At 46.6% G+C, this 24,178-nt stretch overlaps 1 protein-coding gene across 2 annotated transcripts in view; it reads left to right on the top strand.

Annotated features, from left to right (window-relative positions):
• exoc3l2b (exocyst complex component 3-like 2b) overlaps nucleotides 1-14,846 on the top strand; it is a 51,674-nt gene extending 36,828 nt beyond the window's left edge. For both annotated transcript variants that reach the window (XM_069187736.1, XM_069187735.1), the window contains 9 exons: nucleotides 1,053-1,167; nucleotides 1,485-1,595; nucleotides 3,993-4,093; nucleotides 5,058-5,168; nucleotides 5,606-5,741; nucleotides 6,676-6,798; nucleotides 7,600-7,755; nucleotides 9,978-10,099; nucleotides 11,790-14,846. In XM_069187736.1, coding sequence (XP_069043837.1) covers nucleotides 1,053-1,167; nucleotides 1,485-1,595; nucleotides 3,993-4,093; nucleotides 5,058-5,168; nucleotides 5,606-5,741; nucleotides 6,676-6,798; nucleotides 7,600-7,755; nucleotides 9,978-10,099; nucleotides 11,790-12,069 — 1,255 coding nt within the window. In that variant the 3' untranslated portion in view covers nucleotides 12,070-14,846. The remainder of the gene's footprint in view (nucleotides 1-1,052; nucleotides 1,168-1,484; nucleotides 1,596-3,992; nucleotides 4,094-5,057; nucleotides 5,169-5,605; nucleotides 5,742-6,675; nucleotides 6,799-7,599; nucleotides 7,756-9,977; nucleotides 10,100-11,789) is intronic.
• Nucleotides 14,847-24,178: the final 9,332 nt, after the last annotated feature.

Below are 24,178 nucleotides of genomic sequence, written 5' to 3'. Positions count from 1 at the left end.
TGAAGTGGAGCGTGTTTGAAGTTTTCGAGGAGGAAAGTTGGGCCACACCTGACACAAAAGTTGAGAGGCTTTAAAAGTCACCCAGCTTCTTTCAGTTTAACTGCTCCGATGCTTCAGTTTTTCAGGGCTCCTAGCACCTCTCCTTCTCTGCTGTGTGTTTAGTGCATCTGTACTTAGCTTCCACGCTCCACGTCGGAGCGATGAGTTTGAGAGCCTTGTGGAGCTCCCCAGCAGACTCCACTGTGATCGCCTTCAAGGAGATTCTCACTGGAAGCTCTTTCTGGCTGGAAAGTCGAGTTTCAAATATCAGTCAAAGCAGAAACAACAAACAGAAAATCACAAGGGAGACAGATAACGGATGCATAACGACTTGCAGATGTCAGCACTGTGATAAAATCTTCGAGCAAGGCCAGTGGCTGCCAGTGTCAGACAGAGAACGAGCTCCAGTGGACTGCAGAGCCTGTCCTGATGTCTTTCTGTGTTTCCAATAAAATACTGTAACAGGCACAGACTCCTCAACGATCACATCAAGGCTCTGACTCCAAATGGGTCTAAAATGAGCAAATGAGTTTAGAACTGACCCAGACTGGCTGGAATGGTGGTTAATGCTGCTGCTTCAGAGCTTTTGGGTCCTGGGCTCCACGCTGAGAGACGATCTGTGTGGAGTTTATATGTTCTCTTGTGTATATGCGGGTGTGTTCCTGTTGCTAGGTTAATTGGTGGCTCAGGATAGGCCCTGTAAGAGTGTGTGTGTTCACACTGTGAGGCACCAGTGTCCCATCCAGGGTGTAGGCCTGCTTTGTGCCCATTCTAGTACAGACTTCAGGTGGTCACAACCCATCCAAGGAATAAACCGGTTTCTGATAACAGATTGATGAATATTTGCAAGGGATGATGAGCTCTGCAAGCTGCATTTTTTACTCAAATGTCTTCTTCAGAGTTTTAGGCAGGCTGCAGAAATCACAAAGGCAGACAGAGGAAATCAGGGACACACATCCCACATTAGGAGGATACAATGTGGAATTTCATCAGCAGCATGTTGTGTCTTTCAGGGAGGTATTGGCCAACGTTAGCCTGACTCGTGCCATCGACCGCACCAGTCTGGGTCCAGTGCTCCCACTGGAGATTGTGGAGAAACTGGAGCAGGACTGTATCAGTTCTGTCAGGGTAAGACTTTCAGCCTTCGCAAATATCCACATATACAAAATACCAAATACACTGTAATGCTTCGAGACTCTTCCCTCCTGCTATTTCCCACATTCAATTGACCATGTCCCTCTACTCCCTTGAATTCCCTTTTGCAATTTGTCCTTATCTTTGTTCTTTGTTCAACACCCTCTCACCTACACACACAAATCAGAACTACTGAGGGCCTAAAGGCTCTGGAACAATAATCTCAGTGGTGAGATGGGTATCCAGAGAATGCATGCGTGATGAAAATGCTTACTTAGCTCTCAAGACATTTCTACTTTCCTGTGTTCCAGGACAAGGTGACGACAGAACTGTTGCAGGTACTGGAGGAGGAGGAGAGGCGATGGACAGGGTCCCGACACATAGAGGAGTATCAGTCCACTCTCGCCAGCACCGTCATCAAGGTCAGGCAGCACATTCGCACTCCTTTTCATCACCCTGAACCTCTGACGCTGGACTCAGCCCCAGGCCAACACACAGTTGTTTTTTCAAACGCTCCTGGAAGTTCTTTCTTCTCCCTGAGCGACCATGTAAAGATAAATATGGATCTCCTCTCTTACTCACACACACAGCAGGTGGCAACAGTCTGACATCTTAGGGACTGCAAACAGCTAGTCTCTTGATGACCTCATTGGATCAATTATTCACTTAGTCACGCGGCTTTCCAGTATCATGGAAGTACGTCACAGTTCGCTGTTCCTGGGCTTTGAGTTCTCATTTTTAATCTTTGCCGTCCAGCTTGAGCTTCTGCACAGGGTGTGCTGACATGACCTTCCCCGGGGGAAAACTGCTTGTCAGCTGAGAAGCAGGGCTTGGGTTTGTGAAGGGGGGAGGGGACTGGAGTGGCACCTGCCTTCTCCTAATCTCGGCTGGCAGAGCAGATGCCACACGGTGCTCACAGCCGTACTAACTGTGGTAATAAAACCATAATTCTGCATGTGGCTCTGCTGATTATGGTATATTTATTAATGCTGAACTGTGCTCCCATGGTAGCAACCAACATTGCTCTGTTGAATCTCTTCTAAAATAACCAAACAGTTTTACGAGTAGAAACTCCTCTCATGTCTTAGATTCTGTATCTTATAAAGTTCGCAGATCTTCAAAATCTGAAAAACAGTTAGATGTCTACTTGGGCTAAGCTTATAATTGTAGCTCAGTGTTTTGTTTATTGAACTTTTTTATTTAAAGCCAAAGAAATCAGTTTATGTTTCTCCTAATCATCGACTTGAAATGTTCAGAACATAGTGGTCAAGCAAGGGTGCTGAACAGTGAAGTATACATATAGTTAAACACAGCTTTGCAATTTTGGCTGGGCATTATTGGGAGGAAGAGAAAGTGAGTCAAATTTGTTCTAAAGCTAAAATTTGTTTAAGTCGTGCTGTTCTTTTTCTTGCGCCGATACCGTAACCCCAGATTCACACTGGTTTGGGATCTGGCTGTGCTGGTACAGCAGTGAACCCTACTGGCTGTTTCTGGTATAAACACAAGCTTACAGCCATCTTGTCCTTTAAATCATTCCCAGAGCAGGTCTGCATTCACTGAGCCTCATTGAACGGAGTATGTCTTTTAATTACTGCATGATGAAAAGTGCAAAACTCTACAAGTATTTTTAAAATAAAGGTTTAAAGGAGTTTAAAGTTAAATGTTCCATCTTAGCCCTTTTCTAATATTTAAATTTTCACTGTCATTTTTCTTGGGTTGTTCCAGTATTATTCCATGGTAATGAAGGTGTGTTTGTTGTGTGTGGTTGCTCTGCGCAGACTAGGTATGTGAAGATGCGAGAGGTGGCTTTGTGGGAGGCACTCCTGGGCTGAGTGAAGAACTAGCATTTAGAAGGAGTGGAATTCCACATGGGGGGAGCTCGTGGTAGAGTAGGCTCTGGGTGTCAATCCTCTGGGCTTATTGAGAGGTCAATAAGAACAGACAAGGGTGTTCCAAGTACCCCTGAGAAGTACTGAGAGGCAACACAGGTGCTGGGCAAATGGGCTGCATTAGGAAAGGTATTAGCTACCCAGTAAACTAATAAGGGTGAGGGAAGCAGTGTAGGGTCTGTCCACCAGGTATGAAGGTGATGGAAGACTGGCATCTTATGTTCCTAATGTAGCAGCTTGTTTGCATGGCTGAATGGGGTTGAAGTCTGCTGGTGAGGAGCAGGTCTGGCCAGCTAACTCAGGGCTGGCTGGAGACAGCAGCACCTGGAGGAGTGGGGCATCGCTTGGACAGGGAGCGGCGTGTTTTCTCCTTGTAGCCCAGAGATGTTTAGATGGCACAGGTGTCCTGCCTGGCTGTACCATCGGCACACAAGCCGGCTGCAACTGTTAGAGCTGCAAGTGCAGGTTTCAGAGAGGCATCCCTGGCCAAACAGGATCAGCTGGTACAGTTAGTGGGGAGGGGAGCGAGTTTTGTTCAGGAAGATGGTGAGCTTGAAGACATGGCGAAGAGTTGAAATAATAAGAACAAAGATCTGTGTGGAAAGTGATTAGTGAAGTGAGCATCATGATTGGGTAACAGTGAATCAGGCTGAATACTCCAGTGCCTGATTGGATTAGTGAAGTAAGGTGAGTGATTAAGACATAGTGACTTTGAGTGAAACACTGAATGGAGAGCAACTAAAAGACAGAGCAGACTTCCCTAAGAGTGCTGAATGCTGTGTAAAAGCTAGGATCCAAGAGGGGGCTGAAGGGATGAATGATAGACAACTTAAAGTAAAAAACTAAGGTGCCATATTGAGTGATGTGATAAAAAAAGAAAGGAACGTGCTTATCAGCTCAAGTGTCTGATGATACTCTGTCTTCATGCAGAGGCTGCAAGTAGACCTGGACAAATCGGCCACCATCACCAGAGACCTGGGCTCTCGTGTGGCACAGTGCTGTCTCACTGGGCTAGCAGAGTTCCTGTCCAGGTGAGGAAGATGGGGACTCGCATTAGTGCATCGCAAATCTCTGGTACACTCTTCCACTACATTGAACAGTACCGAAAATCACCCGTGTGGAAAAAAAACACTTAATGGGAACATTTCACAGTGAGCACTTGCTCATGGGGAAAAGGGGGAGGTCAGGAATAGCCCACAGACAATTTTAAAGGTCATTTCATGCTACAGTAAATCCATAGAATGACATTGAAAATAGACATAATAGACTGAAGTGTTATCTAGTCAATTAATAGTAAAGATAATGTTATCGGTACTACTGGTACTTTGAGTATGATTCTCCTAGCTATACAGGTAGGTGTTTCAATGAAATTTTTGTTTCTGACTTCAAAGCATGTTTAACTTTCTGAAAGGCTCTTTCTCTCAAAGTTAATTTTTAACTGTAAAAATGTCACGCGCACTCTGCCCACTCCGCCACGACCTTGGCACGGCTGCCTCTCAGAGCAGCTCGAAGGGTATCTTGGACGGGAGAGGAGATTTCCCCTGATGCCCCGAAGCCCGAGTGGACAAGCCTTGCGCAAGGCTCGCCATGTGTCTCTCACGACCCCAGCCCTCCTCCCACACGACTTCCTGGCGTTCGCCTCCAGCGATCTGGAATGGCAAGCGTCGGAGCAAGTATAAGGCAATAAAAATAGAACCAGGCTCACAGAGGACAAGTACAATAGAACAGTAATTGGAATAAAATGAAACCATAGGAGGGAAGTGCATTACTTAAACCCCACCTTTAATATCAGGTGGCTTCCTGGTAAAGACAAATCGACCATTGTATCTGCTGGACTCCAAGCCCGGATGTCTGTGGTCTTATAGAGGCCGGAGCATAACCTTAACGCTGCATGTTCTCTTCGGAGAGACATTAGTGATTCGCCTGCGTATTTGGGGCGCTGTGTTGCTGTGTCTCAGCCACGCTCACTGTGCACGTCTCTTGTCATCGTGTCAGGTTCCAGAGGAAGGTCGAGTTCTTCCACGAAACCCAGATGGAGTTTGGCCAGCAGGGTGACGGCTATATCTCGAAGACCATCGCCCTCGTCAACTGCTGCCCCCCTTTCAGGTGTGTGAAAATTCCCTCTCCGTGGCCACGTCTTCAAAAGCTTGTTCCCCTCCGTAGCAGAGACGGGTTGGCCCGCGGAGTCGCGCGCAGGAGCACGGCTCGGTCAGTTGTGTGAGGGGGTCTGATCTAAGGAACGCAGGAAAACTGTGCCAAAAACAAGCCATTCAGCCCATTGGAGCTCACAATCCCCCCCTCCCTAAGTAGGTGTCTACCTCCCTGCGCCCAGCTGAGTTTCCAAAGACCCTTTGGAATCTGCTCCCCCTGTGTTTCAGTAATCCCCTGAATGCAGTGATGTACAGTAGAGCCCTTCAGAAGGTTTTCACATTCCCCTTCCTGAACACAACGTGAAATACCTGCTAGTATCATTCATTCTTATCCGTACTCTTCGAGCCTCCTTATTCCCGGAGCTCACCCTGCCTCTTGCGGTTTGACGGCAGGGCCTTCGTGCGCCGTTGCACCCAGTGCGAGCCGGCGGAGTGCGAGGAGGCGACGAGGCGGGCCAACGCCTCTCTGGACAAGATCGTAAATCAGGGAGTGAGGGTGCTGACGGACAGGCTGTTTGACCACATCAAGGTAAGACCCTCTTGGGGGCAAAGTCATCCGGTCAGTCTGTGATGGCAGACTGGTGGGAAGCTTGTTCCGTGCTCCTGCATTTCTTCTCGGAAAGCGCTTCCTGGTCTTGGAGTTCAAAGCTTTTCTCTTGTTCCTATATTTAAGGTGGATTGCTTCAGCTCAAAGTCTTTATAAAGTTCTGCGGTCAATCATAGATATTTTGCACTGGAAGCTAAGTGATCATAAAATGTGATACATTTCTCTAAAGGTACTGGAGCCGTAGCTCAATGTATAGTTTCTTGTGTACTTTTTTACACTGGACCGGGATTTTTCTAGGCTTCCACAGAAGCTGTGATGTGGTGTTAAAAATCCCAGTAGGGGAAATATGAACTTTCTTCATCTTATAGTAAATTTCAGGAAGGAAGGGGATTATAGGTGTTCCAGCAGAAGGAATGCCAAGGAGTGATTTGTCAAAGATAATGTTAGAGCATTGTGTCCAGATGTTTTCTGCAGTGCGATTATTCAAGTTCATTCTGAAAGTCATCCCCTGCATTTGCACACCCAGTGTAATGTTCCAGCCTCAACCTACAGGAAACACCGTTAAGATTTCATTAGAAGGACAATCCCACCTAAACCACAGTGCTGTATAACCCAGTACAAGATAATCAGCGACAGACAAACCTGGTTCTGGAAAACGTCCTGGTTTTGAGTTTAGGAGGAAAATGTTCCCTTTTTCCCCCAGTTGGTATCGCCAAGCAGTGCAGCGTTACTCTTTGGGATTCATACTGGCCTTAAACTGGTCAGCAAAGGTTTTTCTTCCAGTTTCCACACATACCCAGGGAGCTCTGAGGCCCAGCGGCCCAGGCACGAGGTCTTCCACGGAGCCACACGCAGCCGGCCGAGGGGCCGAGGGGCCGAGCGGGACTAAGCGCCTGTGCTGCTCTTGTTGTTCCAGCCCTACTTCGACAAGCTGGTGAAGAGGAAGTGGCTGAACAACACAGAGGCCTTCGATACCATCCAGGAGACAATCAAGATCCACTTCAAGAGGTTCCGCCGGATGGACAGCCCCCCCTATCTGGTACAGACACGTTTGTACCCCTGTCTTTCTGGGGACTCAGGTCCCGGTTTTATTTCCTATTCCACCTCTGCACTCAAATTAACTTGAAACGGGGGGAGGGGGGGGGCAGCAGACCCTATAAAAGTTTAATCACTTTTACAGATTTAAATGAAAACATCTTTTGGGTAACAGTCATTTACATTGCAGGGTTTCCCAACATGTGTTTGTCAGGACCTACAAAATTGACCCCAGACTGGTGGTAATCTAAACACGCACATACACACAGTCAGGCATTCTCAAGCCAGAATACTTGGTACTTTTCCATTTTTAAAACATAACTATGACAAAATTGCTCAGAAATGAATGCAGCCTGCCAGATTCAGTATTTCCCATGGTTACTGCAACATCTAGTGTGGTGTACAATTGTACTTGTATTTTTCCTTTTAATAATAATAATAATAATAATAATAATAATAATAATAATAATAATGACTTTAGTAAAACGTGAAGAAACATCATGTTTTCCCCCATTTGAATGATGCAAAAAACATATAGTTTGTATTACATGTGTACTATTATAGGGAACAGTCTTAGAACTTAAGATAAAATTTTAAACTGGAGTTCAAGCCACTATAGGCCTGATTAAGACTGAGTCACTGAGACTAATGGAGAAAGATTCCATCCTCAAGCTGTCATCAGGCTGTCGGTGGGTAAAAGGCCAATGCTGTGCCAATGGGCCAGAAAGTAGACGTTCCAGTTGCCTTTCCCTGCCCTGGATTCCAGTTCTTGACGGGCCCTTGTGTGTCCGCTCTCGTCTGCCAGACCCTGGTGAATGACATCCACAGGCGGGTCCTCACCGAGTACCTGAGGGCCATCATGAGAGGCAGGGTCATCTGCACGTCTCTGAAGATGCGGAAGAGGATGGCCAGCCGCCTGCGGGAGGAGGCCGGGCAGCTGAAGGCGCTCTTCAAAGACCTGGTGAGCTGAGTGCCACGCGCGGACAGAGGCTCCCAGAGGATGGCAAGGCCGCTCGCCGTCTTGCTGTCCTCGGTTGCTTGCTGAGCCTAGGGTGTCTCCTAATGGGGCGGAGCGGTGGCTCTGTGGCTCAGGATCTGTGCCTGTGACTGGAAGGTTGCCGGTTCAAATCCCGCGGCCGGCAGAGGAATCCTACTCCGTTGGGCCCCTGAGCAAATGGCCCTTAACCCCAACTGCTCCAGGGGCGCCGTACAATGGCTGACCCTGTGCTCTGACCCCAAGCTTCTCTCCCTGTCTGTGTGTCTGTGTCTCCATGGAGAAAAAGCTGGGGTATGCGAAAAGACGAATTCCTAATGCAAGAAATTGTATAGGGCCAATAAAGAAACATTATTACATTATTATTATTAATGGAGGCTGTCATAAAAGCTCAGGGGGATGAGAACAACCAAGGTCACTCTCACCTCGGCTGCCTTCACTTGCTATCATTCACTTGCATCTTCAAAGCAACTAACTAACGTAGGTTAGTCTCTTTGTCTAACGTAGTTTAGTCTCTAACTAACGTAGGTTAGTCTCTTTGTCTAACGTAGGTTAGTCTCTAACTAACGTAGGTTAGTCTCTTTTTCTACTCCCCTCCTCCACCTTTGCAGCTGCCCCTTGGTTCTCTCACCAGTCGGCATGGGTCCTTTGGCCAGGGGCCTCGCACTTGGCCAAACAGGATAAGCCAAATTTTACCACGACTAGTCATTCAGTGAACATTCCCCAAATCATTTAATTCTCTTGCTCTCCTAGTGAGACATGACTGTGGCAATGTTTCTCAGAGAAAAGCATTAAAAGCAAACCCCTGAGAAACTAGAGGCCATAGACAGCTTAGATTTAAAAAATAATCATTTCGATGTCATTTTTAAGGAATTTACCAGAGGTGATTCCATCTGCATCACAATGCCTTTGAGAACAATGTCAGAGCTTCTATACTGTATTCAACTTATGGTTTAATCAAGAACCATTAAAAGGGTAAACTGTAATCCCTTCTAAAGTCACAGTAGCTTTGATTTAACAAATCACTAAGTCAGTGTCTGCAAGGTATGCTTGGTTTCAATTGCACACTTTTAAAATTGGGAAACCCCTTTGGAAATCTGAAGAACACCAGACCATAGCCTCAGAATAACATAGAAAATAACAGGAGCACAGAGGCCCAGTGTGCACCCTGAGGGAAGGAATTGACCCCAGATCCACAGATCAACAGTACTACAGTTAAAAGGAACATTGACCTTTAGTTCAACAAGAAACATTTTAAATAAGTTGACTTGAAACAGTGCTCCTGTCCTTCATCCATAATTTCTGTTAGTAGTAAAGAGCTGTAATAACACAAACCAGGTTCAAACGTAGGTGACGCACGAGGAGCCCGAAAGATGTGTGACTGAAGCAGCCCAGTGATGAATATCAAAGGGCAGATTCCAAGCGCAGCGTCCGGCTCCCGGCTCCAGTTAAAACATCCGTTTGTCACCTCCACGGACAACAGGAAAGCTTTGTTTAGCAAGGAGCATCCTGTGCTGGGGCTTTGAAGCGGAGCTCCCCCAGCAGGACGCTGGGAGAACTGTACAGCTGTGCAGAACAGCTCCTGAATCGGGAGCAGTGTGCAATCCAGGCATGCTCTCTCCAGACACACATCTAGAGTAGAAGCCACCAGGCACCAGTTCCGAGTGATCAGGGTTTCAAGTCAGGGGTGGGACACTGTTCCAGCAACAAGGTGCTTCGCTTACAATGCCCAGCTCTTGGAGTCTGCATGAATACACTGTAGATTGCATTGTGTCAAAGCCTGGGCCACGTCAGGCCTAATAAGCTCAGTTGCTGGATGACTTTGGTATTTGCAGCCTGCTGCACCGTTTCCTCTTCCCTGTAACCATCTGGATTGTTGTGGAAGGTTTTTTGGTGTGTCACTTGAAATGCAGAATAATAAAAACATATATTGTAAAATAAGGGTATGTACTGTAGTTCAATGTAGATTAGGGACACTTAAGCTGGGATGAAAGGTTTTACGGTATGCACTGCTGTGGAGGCTCAGTTTGATATTTACCAGGACTTTTATTTATTCTAACTTCTTATATCTGATCCCTTTATCTAAAATAAGTTTTATTCAAAGCAACCAGTGAACTGGAAGTGGTGGAGCGCATGATGTTCGTGGAATAAACACTAATTCCACTGGGGCCCTTCTGTTTTTCCTTCAGGAATCCGAGGCCTCGTGGCTGGACAACGCCATCCCACTGCTCTCCGAGATCATTGTGCTGGAAGACACCCCCTCGATCCAGATGGAAGTGGGAGTCCTGGTCAGGGAGTACCCAGATATCCGGTAAGTGTCGCTCTTCCAGAACCACCCAGTCCTCTAGAAACTGGTCAGGTTCCCTTGCGCAAAGTGATGTCAAAGGCTTCTTCAGGAGCGCGAGTCACAGGACCCACAGCTGCCAGCCCTGGGGGTTGTATTCCCTGCTTTCAGCAGCAGCAGATCAGGTCCGTCAGATCAGGAGAGCGAACTGCAGAGTCACACAGGCTGCAGTCTGGCCCGTATTGCTAGGTGGAGCAGGGGGGAGTCCAGGGCTCATACTGCCCCTGGAATGTCTCACCAGAAGGGATCTGAGCCTCTTTGTCCAGGGCTTTGGAATGGACCTTCCTTTCTGAATGCCTGCCGCTGCTACATCCTGGTGAGGTACGTTAGCCGGTGTAGGGGGTGGGGAGAGTTTCCCATGCCAGAAGCCAGTGCTCCCTTATCGTGGAAATCCTCTTTTTGTGGCCTGTCTGCAAGGCTTTATGAAAAGAGGTAAGGGTGCATGGAAGTTCTCACTGGGAGTGAGAGGTAGGGTAGTCAGGGATACTGAGGGCTGTCGGCCTCACTCCTCAGGCCTGTCCCGGTTAATGTGTTTACCTCTAGAGTGTGTCCAGCGAGCGAAATTAATCTTTCTGTTAAATCAGCTGGGTGCGTCAAGCCGACATGATGGGTAGCGTAGTTTCAGACCAGCGTGATGACCAGATGACGAAGAGAGTAAAACTGCGCGCCACACAGACCCCCCCGGACCCCCCCGGGACCGGGCGCTGAAGGGCACTCTGGGAGCAGCGGTGGGCTCGTAAACCCTGGCGAACCCCGCTGCCCTCCCTGCGTCTCCGGGTGGTCTTGTGATGAGGCCCCGTGCCGGCTGGCAGGCGGCCGCGTGGCGAAGCCGCGCCGCGGCCGAGAACAGGAAGCCGCACAGGAGCTGTTCCTGCCATCCCACAGGGGACAGCCTGGTGCCGAGCCCCAGAATCAAAGGCTGGCCCAGCCCGCGCGACGAGGACAGATGTTTTAGTCGTTCGGTTGTGGGGCTCCTTTTTCTTTTGTGTCTGATCGGGCCCCTCTGCCTGTTTGCTTTAGATCAAAGCGACCCTCCGGCAGGTTTACTCTCGGACACTGGAAGAGCTGCGGCTCAGCTTTCCCCTTTTTTTCCCATTGAGGCGGAGCGGCATAGATTTATTCTGATTGCCTCAACCTTTGCTTCAGATTGTGAAGCCTCATTTTTTTCACCACAAGCCTGGTCAGTGAGGCGATACCATTGAACACCCTCATCGGTTAAAAAATTAAAAATCACAGGATCCACTTCTTTCCATTCCAGAAAAATGCTGCCTTAATGCCAAAATGTTTCTCTCAGGTCCCCCATAGTGGTTACAGCTGCCCAAACCTTAGGGGCTTTTATAGAGCTTTTTGCAGTACTGTCACATTGCATATAGATGTACAGTATACAGTCTGAAACGTCAAAACTCCAAGTCTAGGATGTCATGCTAAACAGGATAACTGTCCAGTTAAAGATCATCCCTCGGCATGTGCGTCTGTGTCAGGCCCTGCACAGTTGGCAAGACCAAGCTGCCGAGACTGCGGCGTCTGCTCTGATTTTGTGCAGGAAGCTGTCCCCCGAACCCGGTCATCGGGAGCAACGTGACGAGGCTCCACGTGTGTAGAGACGTGCTGGGGAACACCGGCGATGCATAGTGATGTTCTTCTCTCCCTGCTTCAGGAAGAAGCACATTTCCGCCGTCTTGAACATCCGTGGAATGATGCGCCAGGTGGAGCGGCAGGAGATCCTGAACATCGCGAAGGACTTCGAGAACAGCGACAGCCTGACGCAGCTCTCCCGCGACCGGGCCCTGTTCTCCGAGGTACCCGTGACCTCGGAGGTCCACTGCCTCAACCTGGGCCTCAGCCGCCTCGCCCTCACCACCTCCTCCTGCCTCTCCCTCGTCCGGTCCAGCCGGAAGAGCTCACGGAGGCGGGAGGCTCCCGAGGACCAGCTCTAACTCCGGACAGCGCTGACTCGTGTGTGTGTGTGGGGGGGCGTTGTCTTTTTCGACGAGTCAGCCCCTCCTTGGAGTTGAATCATCAGATCCTGATCTTGCTAAAAAAGAATCTCAAGAAAATGAACTGAGGTTCGTCTGCTGGTACCTTTGATCCTAGGGCTTCTCGTTCATCTGAGACTCCTGGCAGCAGAGTGCGGGCTGATTTGTGCTGTGTCAACGTCAGAAACAGCGCTTATTTGTTCTCTGCTGCCCTGGGTGCAGGGTGCCTTTCTGTGATATGACGCTCTGAATGGACTCACCTTGTGGTATAAAGCTGGTGTGAACGTCTACATCAGGATAATACAAGGTGGTGCGATTTTTCTCTTCTTTGTCATGCGGACCGAGTCGTCTGTGTGCGGAATGTGGAGTTTCTGGGACACTGGCTGCACGTCTGAGCAGAAATCGCAGCTTCATTCGTGCCAAAAAAAAAGTCGATGAAAGTCAGTAGACTGCATGAGTGCTCAGGTCACAGTTGGCGATTCATAAGGACAACAGCATTTGTCTCCTTTTACGAGACACAGTAATCCTAAAGGCACATTTCTTTTCTTATTTGCTTTAACATAACCGCATGTCCCTTAACCAGTGCTTGCTGCATTCAATCCAATCACAGACAGAAAACACCAGACAAACAGACAGGACAAACAGACAAAGACCAACTGGAAATAAGGCTGACAGATCTACATTGGAAATCGCTATAACTGCTGTATGTACTGTATCTCTGATACAATGCACTCCAGAATTTGGGGACATTTTTTTGTTTAAAAACATCTCATTCCTGTAAGATTTAGTGTCTGTTTCTAAGAAAGCAGCTGTCAATTTCATTATGGCATGATTTAAGGTACTATATTGCATTATAATTGTGCACACATCTCCCTTTTTACTTCTACTTTAGAGAATTTAAGAAAACTCTTTTTCTATGGGAGTAAATGTGAATGGAACAAGTCATACTTGAAGATAAAATTCAGCTGCAAACATCTCATCTCACCAGGAGAACATTTTCAAATTTCAAGAAAAAATCTATTTGCAGACAGTAAATCTTATTTATTGCAGATGTGTTTCTGTAGGAGTTGTGCTCTAAAGCAAAATCTCAGTCCCACATGCGGTTTTAAGAAACTATTGATTTAAACAAATAATGCCAGATGACTGTAAGAGAAACCATGTGATTTGAAAAGCAGTTTTAGAATAAATTGTAATAACCACATTTTTAAAAGGTTTCCCTTAGTTTTTCACTGAGTGGCAGTAACAACTCAGGCTGTTTTTTAGAAGCTGTGTAGAAATTCGTCTGCACAATATGACGTTCTCAGCTGTGGGTCTTGAGGTAGGACACAGGCAAGTGCAATAACTCATGTCTTGATCCAGGGGTCGCATTCAGGGTCTGTAACGAGGGTCAGATTCGGAGTGCTTAATTATGGCCTTTTATAAAGACGCCTTTTCCCACAAGTAATAATTCATGGCTTGCCTGGCTGCAGGAGAGAGTGCTCCAGGAAATCCTTTGTTTCACACAGCCGTGTGAGGAAACAGAGCAGGAGGGGATGGTATTAGGAGAGGGAATGAGACATGGATGCACATGCGATTCACTGGAGTGACTTTCAGGTTTTCACCTCTGTGGATCAGTTCAGATCCCAGCAATCTCTCACTGTGGACATGTTGTCAATATTAGAGGCACACTAAACCTCAACAGTTTTTGCAGTCTCTGGTGATTTGTTTGTGGACCAGGAAGAGAGGGGTATTAAGATCTGAAACCCCACTTTCTAAACCATAATATGGATTTATATGCCAAACTGCAAGTTAGTTGGCAAACCATAAGTAAATAAGAAGGCAATACTCTCATGCCTTTAAATAAGACGTAGATTAAAGAAATGACCAAACAAAGGATTTGACAGAAAAAACACTATTTAAAATAAAATTAAATAGCTTTCATTTTTTTTATTAGCATTGGGAGATTTCACAGGTAGAAACTACAGGAAAAGTTAATTTAGAACCAAGAACAAGTGGCAGCGCTTCTGCAAAGGTTTGTGGAACTGCCCAACGGTGCTGGTGAAGCTGAAAGTCCGGCTTCTTTCAAGAAACGTTGTCATTTTCATATCCCACAGCTGATCCCATCATTCAAGGGGGCTTGGTGGATTAAAGGTCCTCCGACATCAGAGAGAAATCACTAAGAAAAGCTTTAGTTGTTTAAACCAGCCCTTACAGAAACATGCAGATGACATTCATTCTGCAGCACAATGTCCTGGCAGCTCATCTACAGGGATTAAACAAAACAATTTCCCACATGTGTTCTGTTCATTTTTGGACTATGTCCCTTGTGTTAGAAAACAAATTATGCAAGTTATGGATTTGGAAAGGCTAAAAAGGATGTCTTGATCACATTGGTGCAGAAATGAATGGTTGTAAATCATTTATTGAACAGTAACACGATATGTAGTTTCGTTTCAGGGCAGTTCAGTCTCAAAGACACAGGAGAGGAGAAAGGGGGAAGATTATGTTTTATTTTTGCTCTTCTGTCCTCTTGGTCACAGGGATATCTGGTCATTCCAATCACAGTTTCTCCTGCCCTCCTCTTTAATACCTTAACACAGCACACATCTGACTCCATGCCTTTCTTTAAACCTTTCTCCTGTCCTTGTCTGTGGTCATTGCCCGTAAGCAGGTGTGCAATCACGTAGGAAAGAATGTCTTCTACCATGGAGTGTAAATGATGTAATAATCTAATGTAAATAAACCAAACCTGAAAACGATACTCTTAACAGTGTGCTTTTTGGAGCGGGTGCGCACGGTGGTTAAGTCACGAGGTGTCGGCCCTCAATGTGACCTGCAGAGAGCGAGTGGATGTGCGGGGGGGGGCAACGGCGAACTCGTGCGCTTACCGGTGAGGCGCGCGTGACGGTTCAGGTCACGGTGACGTGCTTTCAAGCCGCCGCTGTCGATATCGTCTTACGAGGTAACGTCAGAAACATTTATGAATAATGAATCACAAGTGCTCAGGTGGGGAGCTGCAAAGGAGCGGGTAGCTGGTTTATTCCTGCTGAAGAGAAAAGAAACACTTACGTTTCGGCTGTGGAGCCTTCTTCAGGTGCGAGTGAATTAGAAATACAAATGAATTACAAATATCATAGTCATGTTATTAGTCCCACTTTATTTCAGACAAAAAACTCCAGTGGACCTGTCGTTGGTTCTGTACAATTTTCCTACTTACATCTTTATAGCCCAATGATAACTAAACTTTATCATTTTAAGGATAAAATTACCATTCCTTTAATTTAACAGGACTATGATTTAAACATATTTTGTTTTTTAAAAAAGGACTGTAACAGGATCTGTGTGCTCCCCGGAGGATGCTGTTTAGCCAATGTATTCCTTTTGGGTAGTTTGTGGGTAATTCATCCGATGAGCTCGTCGTTTCTTGTGACGTGCTCCGACAGCATGACTGGGCAGTCTGTTCTGCACTCCCTCAACCCACAACCAGGAGCTGCTGGAGAGCAGAGTGTGTCGGACTGAGAGCTACCAGACCCCCATGACCAATCACACACAAGCTTTCAGGACTATGTAACATAGTACATCTTTTTGTTGTTGTTGTTGTTGTTGCTGTTGCTGAAGATAGCAACAAAGAAAGCTGACTGAAATTCATGGCGATTGACATTTAAATTAGAACGATCTGGCCAGGAAACTTGCTTTATTTTTCCAAACCAGTCCAGCACTGTCTGTACCACAGTGTAAAACGAGGTTTTTAAAAACCCCAGAGCAACAGAATCTAAGGCGGAAAGGTTACCTCAAGACATGTACCGTTTTAGAACTGTGTGTGTGTATGTGTTATCTTTCCCTGGCCGGAGAGGAAAAGTAAATTTGTCAGTTCCTGGAGACCACAGTCCACCCCTGCAGGACTGGCAGTCCTATCAACATCCCAAAACAACTTCAGATTCCCCAGGGAACAGGATCTGCTCCTTGTTACGGTGTCAGATGTACTGTAGGACTGTTTGCGCATCTTTGTGTTTCGCTGGCCGCTCGCAGAAAGGAAAAGGCTGTGTGCGTTTTCCGTGACGCGGCGTCCTGACAGCAGCGCCGGCGTCCCCGCCGCCGGGACGGGCCCGCGGGAGGAGAGGAGCGCGGCCGCGATGCAGAGGCGCTGGAGGAGACGTCCGCGGCTCTTCGCCGGCTCTCCTACGGGATGTTTTTTCAGTAAACAAAGGCTTCCTGTTGTCCGCCGAGGTGGCAAACGGATGCTTTTATTGGAGCCAAGTTTACACGGCCTGCTGGGAGGGGACTTCCCTTCGGCATGCCACAGCCCGGGGGCTGGGCAGGGCTGTGCTGTCACTCTCACCCTGCGCCACGGGCTCCAGCGGGGCAGCCAGGGAAGGCGAGAGACCCGAGCCCGATAGCGCTGCCGACGAGAGCGCTTGAAATGCTGTGTCTCGGGCTCACCAGGAAGCTGTAACGAGCTGTATCGGGCACCACGCACCATCATGTGGGAGGAATCACACTCCATCTGATGGCTGAAGCTTGCAAACCAGTGGGCAAACATGTCAAAACGTCCTAAGGCCTGTTGTAATGGGAGTGTTTTTGCTTCGCTTAAACTGCTTGTGATCTGATAGCTGTTAGTTGGATGAAAACATGCAACAATCAAGTTTGAAAATCAAAGCTTGGTTGCATTAGGGTCTGCATTTTCTCTCAGACCCTCGCCACTTGGCTTTTTCTAGACCGCATAACCATGATGGACCTAAGCATGTACCCCTGATCGTGTAATGCCCCATTCATTTAGCCATGTCAGGCTCTATTTTAAAATAACCATATTTATATTAAGCATATTAGAACTTGGGTTGAAATGAGATGATTAGAAATTCAGTTAGCTGGGTATTTTTCCAAGGTTTTCCTTTACAATAGTATGATTTTATACATGTAACTATTGCAAAAGCAATGGAGGGTTTCTTGCATCACCCTGTGCTGCAGCAATACTTACAGACTAGTTTTATGGTGAACATCGTCTCGGAGCCATACAGCCAGGGCACAGCAGTGTAGTGAAACTATACAACTGCACACACGCCTTCATCAGGCCAACACGGCTCAGGGACAGTTTCCCAGACCCCACTGTGATTCAGTGGCTCAAACAAATCAACAGGTCAAGAGTGATGTCATGATGCTTGCAGAAGATTATTGCGGTGAATGTGCACGGTGTTCCTGCAGTTGTCTCTTAGCTTTGTCATGCTGCTCTGTATGTATTTGCTCTGCTGTCGTCCGCGTGTGCCTGCTGTAGGCGCCTCACAGTGCTTCTGCGCCGCTTGCCCTCCCCGAAGCGGCACTGGCATTGCCCTGGTGCTCGAAGAAGAGGTTTGTCAGTGGAGTGCTGAGCAGCAGGGCGAGAGCTGGAAGCATGCGGCCAGCAGCCGCCGCGCTCTTCCCAGGAGAGACAGGAGCCTCCCTGCCGGGCCCGGCAGCTCGTGGGCACTGAGTCACACCGGGCAGCGCCAGCATCCGAGAGCCTTTTTCCACCCCTCCTGATTAATCCCCGGGCTCCCAACGCCTTTGTGTTCACGGTTTCTTCTGTCTGTTTCCTGTTATTTTACACTGGGCTTCGTTCGCGCTGAACAATATCCTGACGGGCTCTTATTACGACAGAGGCTGCTGGCGGCCGAGTCCAGGCCAGTTTCGGAGCCAGGGACGGACTGGCTGCTGCTCTCCCAGGCGCTCCTCCAGCCTGCCGCTCGCCAGACTCCCCTCGGACAAGAGTGGACGCAGGGATCGGGCAAGGGCACCGCGGCACAATCCCGTTACACTTTCCCTCTCTCAAGTTCTCTCCAGTCCCGACTGGCTGACCAGCGTGCTGCACGTCCACAGGATCGTAAGAACATGAGAGAGAGGGCAAACGAGGGGCAGCTTCTCGGCTTATCTATCTCCCCCTTTGGATGTTTTTAGTTAATTGATCCCAGGATCTCATCCCACTGTTTTGAGAAGCTACTTTTAGAGGCGCTGTATAAAAGATGTTTTTTATTATTATTTTAAAATTTTATTATTATTATGTTATTATACTTTTTAGGATTTTAAATAATAGAATCAGGTTCCCTTGTAGTACTCTTGGTCCCAGACTACAAAGATCGTTTCTTTTATCCTCTCCAGTTGATTCCTTTCAGCTCAGGGATGTAGCTGGGTGGTCTCTGAACTGATTCCCAAGCAGCCCCAAGGATCAAAGCTGTGGCAGCACTGCAGTGTCCCTTGTGTAAGTGTAAGAGCCAAGGAGGTGCAAGGGAGGGGAGGGAGGGATGCCAAGTGCTGAATGCTGGGAAAGGTGAGCTAGCTTCCTGTATTTTAGTCTCAGACCTTCGCCTGTTGAGATCTATTTTACTTTCAAAGCAAGTTACTTTCCACACCTACACAGCCATGCAGCTCTCCCTAGAGGAACAGAAGGGTAGCACAAAAACTGCGATAAGATCCACATTTCTGCAGAGCAGCGCCGTTTACTGCATGGGTTGCAAGTGACTTGTAGTATTACTCTTTCAGGGACTGTCACTGCAGTTGCACCTGTAGATGATACAGGAAATGAAATACAAGCAGGTCAGGCCTATCGGACATTGTTGTCAGAGGGGCTTCACTGTGTGCTGGCCCTCGCTCCACAGGATTTGAGTTTAATAAGCCCGTTCGTTTGCAGTGTCTGGGCTCTTCCTTGTTATCAACACAGGCATGTATTTTGCTGCACACATTTGCATTCAAGCAGTAGCCATCAGGGTGGGGGGGGGGCTCTCTAGATCAAGAGTCTCCCCCCCCCCCAGTCTTAAGGAGTTTTAAAGAACTGCAGCACAATGAACTCCCTGGGAAACGCAAAGCATGCTTCCTCTAATTAATGTTCCCTGGGGCTGGAAAACAAATTGACACGAATTAGCTTCTGTTTGTTTTAGGAAGACGGCTGGGATTTCTTTGTTCTGCAAATAAATTCCTTTGCTCCCCCCCACAGAAGGGTTTCCCAAATTGAGCCCCCAGTGCCAGACTCATCAGCGCGAAGCTCCTGCATCTCTTTGTTCTGTCCCAGCTCTGTGTAGACCTCCAGGACATGTGGGGAGGCTGCAGAGCACAGACAGGCCAGGTCAAGAGCGATCACAGGCTGTGGGTACCCCTGAGGGGCAGACCTTGGGTCCCCCTTGTTCTTCTGTTTCCAGAGATGCACTTTAGGGGGTCTGAATGGACTTCGTATGTGTTCAATAAGGTTCTCCGTCTTGCATCACGTATGAGCCTTTTCCAGAAAGTCATGTTTAGCAAACCATGGACATGATTGACTTTTTAAAAAAAAGAAAATGCCTATTATTTTCTCATTCATCCATTTCGCTACATTCCTGGACAGCCCGATCCTGGCTCTGGTTTCATATCAGCAGGCTGTACTGATAAGCACTCCAGTGGGCTGTGCAGAGCTTGTAGTCAGATAAGATCTGCAGGTAATGCTGACCCAGACAGGGAACAAACAACCTCCTCAGTCTGTTAGCTCCTCCCAGATGTGAACACACAGTGATAACAACTGCAGCGCTTATTTTAGGTAAGGAGATTCAAACATCCCTGGATGGAAACAATGTCAAAGTTTATTGAATGCATAATGAAGGGAAATTGCTTCTTGTGAATATAATACCTGCTCCACTTCAAACTTTGGTGGAAAACAGACATTTTCTAAATACTCAAAAATCTGTACAAAAATGTTCAAACAGTGTGAGATTTATTATACACTAGTGACTTTATTTCATTGTGAAAGTGGAGGGTGTTTAGACTATTAGATGAGTCATGCTGGAAACACAGTCCCGCTGGGCAGCAGTGTGGACTGGTGGCCTAGGACTCTTCACTCCCTGGAAGGTTATGGGTTCAGATCCTGGGTAGAGACCTGCTATTGTTCCTCCTGACCAGGGAGGCTCGCTCAGATTGCTCCAGTAACACGTCTGACTGTACAAAATTACAGAAAGTGATGTTGGATAAAGATATTTATGAATTTGCTAACCTTGGGAACTAATAACATCTGGCAGATATACTGTAGTTATATAAAGATATTTATATGGTCTAAACATCTAAATTGCAACAAGAAATATTAAATCTGATTATTGCGGTCCTGTCCAGTAGCCAGGATGCTGTTTTGGGGGCTGTATGCTGGTGTTAAGGAATGAGGATAGAAACCACCTCAGATGAGAGAGACTGTTTATTCTTTCAGGCTTCAGTCAGCAAAACACAGTACTATCAGCCCTGTGATAATGGGAGAGGTTTCAGATTGAAGCCGTTGTTACTTTAACAGAGGTTTAGAACTGTCTATTTAAGAACACACTTTAGCCTATAATTTTTAAAAAACAAAAATTCTCAACATTAGATGTGCATATGTTGTGCATACGTGAATATTGTGCATACAGTATGTTGTATATTTATTTATTGTTGTCATTCTGTAAAGCACTTTGAGAAGGTTAGTGCTGTTTTCTCACAGGTCCTCAGTTCAATACTGAGAATACTCTGTGTGGAATCTGCATGTTCCTGTCTTGCAAACTGCAGTTTCAGGTTGGGCTCTCGGTTGCTCTTACCGCTTGCCAGGAATAAGTGACTTTCTTCAGATACACCATTTAAACTGGACAGTATGCCTGTGGAAAGCAGGAGGATACTGGGCACCTGAAGAACATTCATGCAGCCACATGGAGAGCATGCAAACTCCATACAGACAGAAATTCCAGGCTGGAATCTAACACAAGGCTGCACTAGAGAGGAACATCTTCGGGGCTGGAGGAGAGTACCACTTGTATTGGGGATCTGTTTTCTGCATAAAAACAGCACAAAAAGTGTTTTGCCGTGTTTTGTCACGTGCTGCTCCTTCCAGGTGCCAGATCTATACCTGAGAGAAACCCGCTCTCATGAAACAGTAACGTTCCCAAAATAAATAACAAAATGTGTTGGATCAGTACTTGGGTGTTGAAAACCAGAGCAGCCTCACATGATGTCAGTGACACTGTAAACATCCATTAAATGAGTGGATATTTGTTTTCTTTTGTGTAAATTGTTTTGACATTCAAATAATAGTGAGAAAAAATACACTGGGCTTTTTTTTCCCTCAGATTGCCGTGTGCACACAGGGGCTTTTATTCCTGTGAACGTCTCCACAGGAAGGGGAGATTGACTGGCACAGAGCATTCTGTGTGCAGAGAGCCAAGTTATCAGGCTGGACATCTCTCTTCTCCCCTTCCTATTGGATAGCAGAGCCCATTTGTCTTAAGGGAAGTAAGTACCTCCCTGTTATGTCTGAGGCTCCACTAAGCATTCCAAAAGCAGCTAATCACATCTTTTGCGTAACACCTTTACAAAAACAGCTTATCTACGTACAGACAATGCTATATATAAGTGCCATTTAGACTAGTTGTTATTCATAGGAGTAGCATATGTAACTCATATACTAGACTCATTTCCACAGCTTATGCAATAAGCAAAAGTGTCTCACTTTTGAAGTTGTTATTTTTCCCTTTGCAGCAGGGGTTCTTATCATGTTGAAAGCAGTGCCCAGGCATGAGTGTGAAATGGATTATTGAGCGTTTGTGCAACATGTTACTGGTTCTCCCTGATCCCTGATCCCCAGTTTGAGGTACTGCCTTAGCCTGGAATTGGCCAAGTCCTCACCCAGTCCAGGAAGATACATTCCCAAAATAAGACCTTTTTTAAACCTTTGACAGGAAATTGATAGTGTTAGGTCTGTGTTAACACACACTCATCTTTTTGCCACTTCCTATAAGTAAAAAAAATATTTGAACTCTTTACTTGCATCTTGGTTTCATATCCCATGTTGCCCTTGCACAATAAAGTCTCTCACTGTACTGTAAATGTGTTGGAAATACATAGAAGTGTCTCCAGAGCTACATATCAAGCATTGTGCACTTTTGCTGTGGCCTGTGTAAAAAAATTGTACAGTTTTGTGTTGGTTCTCTGAAAAGTCACACATGAGACAGGTATATGCACATCTAGAAATTAAGAAATGCACATTTGAAGGCGTAACAGTTGTAGAAGACCGAGTGAGGGTCAAGACAGTGACTATGCGAGGGAAGGTTTTCTGTTTGCACCTAAGAGAGCTGTCTTTCTGCACCTGAAGCCTGCGATTTTTCACACCTTTGTGTTAAACCAGAGAGAAATCAAACAGATTGCGGTATGCCAAATGGCATGTTCCTGTCCTGTTTTATTTGTGTTTGAAAGACTTCTGACAGTGTCCTGTGCCCTTTGTGTTCCTTTGATATGTTAAAGTCTTGCCTACATTTAATGTATAAAAGGGAAAGTGTAACTTCAGTCAAGCGAATATATTTACTGAGTGCTAGAGGAAACCCTTTCTCTGTGATATGCTCCCCTTCAGCTGATTGAATAAAAGATCTGTTTGACAATCTCCTAACCCGAGTGAAGACTGAGTTTTCTTCGACACACTGTTTTGCAACAGTGACAGCAAATATAGACCTACAGCAAAAGTGAGACAGAAAAAATGACTGGTGTGGCTTTCCAGCTTGGTGTGGAGTTAATTTACTCTGTACACCTCTTGGCTGCGAGAGTCCTTTCTGAAGCATTTCTATGGGAATAGTCAGATATGATGACAAATGACACTCGGACAGGAAAACAACAACTGAGAGTCACACGTAGCTTCCGAAACAGGTTATGCAGTGAGCAGTGAAATAACAGGAAAGTGCAATGTGCTGTACCCCTTCCAGACACTGACAGATAGAGTTGTTTCTGTACTGTTGAAGAGCGCGAGATTAAAAAGCAAACCTTTGCATTCTCCATAGAAAGAATGTCCAGTCTGCTGCCTTCACACTTCATTTTGACTGTACAAAGAGTTTTGCTTGAGGTTTGAGAAGGACCTTTCTGAATCTTCTTGGGAGAAATTTGCATAAGCGCTCTACAGTTTCTCCATAATTAAACTGCTTCATACTTTCTGATTTCCCTTGCTTTCCTATGGTGTAATAATTTATTGCACTTCTCTATGATTTGCAATGCTTACAGACTGGTTTCACTGTGGTATACTTGAAACCGAGTTGGTGAAAGTTCGTTTTGAAAGGTAAACCATTGCAGTTACAAATTCCTTGCGAGAGGGATTACCTTTAAATAGAGAAGCTGGGAGGAAATTGTTTTATTGTGGTAACGTATCACTTTGCATCATGGGTGTCCAGTCCTGGTCCTTGAGGTTCTCTAGGTCTCTTGAAAGCAGCAGCACCTGAATATCTTGGAGCAGCTGATGAAACTGCTCCAGGTAAACCAGTAACCAAGTGGTTTGGCTTGTTAGGAGGTGTGTTGGAATGAAAACTGACAGTCGCTCTGGCTCTCCAGGACTAGGACTGGACACTCCTGCTTTACATAGGAACCGTAATGTAGTTTTAAACACAAACACACCTTGTTCTCTGAGGGGAATAGGAAATAATGAATGACTCGGATGTGCCTGTTAAAACCTGGAGACAGGAGGTCTAGTTTAATGAAAAGCTACTGTTTTGGCGGAAGGCAACTATTGGGTAAAAAGCAGGACGTTTCTAGCGAAGAAAACAGAAGGTTAAAGTTCATTTTTGACTAGCGCCACAGTGGGCCAGAGGTTATCCTGGTGTCTGGAGAACTAGACAGTCAGAAAGTACATGATGTCTGTATCTTGGGTGAGACTCCAGTCGAGCACAAGGTGTTCCTTGATGCTGGTTCACATTATACAACTGGGTGCATTGGAGCTGCTGGGGTTAAAGTATATTGCCTATAGCTACAACCGCAGGGCGCTTTTGGTAGGAATTCTAGAGCCGTACTCAGCACTCTGCTGCCTAACTGGGCCAGCTGGCACTTCCATGTTTATCATTTGTGATCTGCAAGTGGGAAGAAGTCTTCAATTAATCCAGACCTTCGAGATGGATCAGCCATGAAACCTATTCTCCTGACAGCCCTTCTGCTCCCAGTACAGGCTTGACATCGGAGCTAAGAACAATGAGGGTTCTTAAGGTGAGGTGTCATCTGTTACATCAGTTAAGAGCCCGGAGCAGGGAAGATGCAGGCTGTTCCCTGTGCACCATGAGGCCCTATGCCTAGTGCTTTAGAGCTGACTGCACAGCAGCTCATGCCCGTTCCGATAGGC

This window comes from Lepisosteus oculatus, chromosome 3, assembly GCF_040954835.1.
Source record: "Lepisosteus oculatus isolate fLepOcu1 chromosome 3, fLepOcu1.hap2, whole genome shotgun sequence".
Taxonomy (NCBI): domain Eukaryota; kingdom Metazoa; phylum Chordata; class Actinopteri; order Semionotiformes; family Lepisosteidae; genus Lepisosteus; species Lepisosteus oculatus.
Note: the sequence above shows the minus strand (reverse complement) of the source record. Positions and strands in the feature narration are given on the sequence as shown.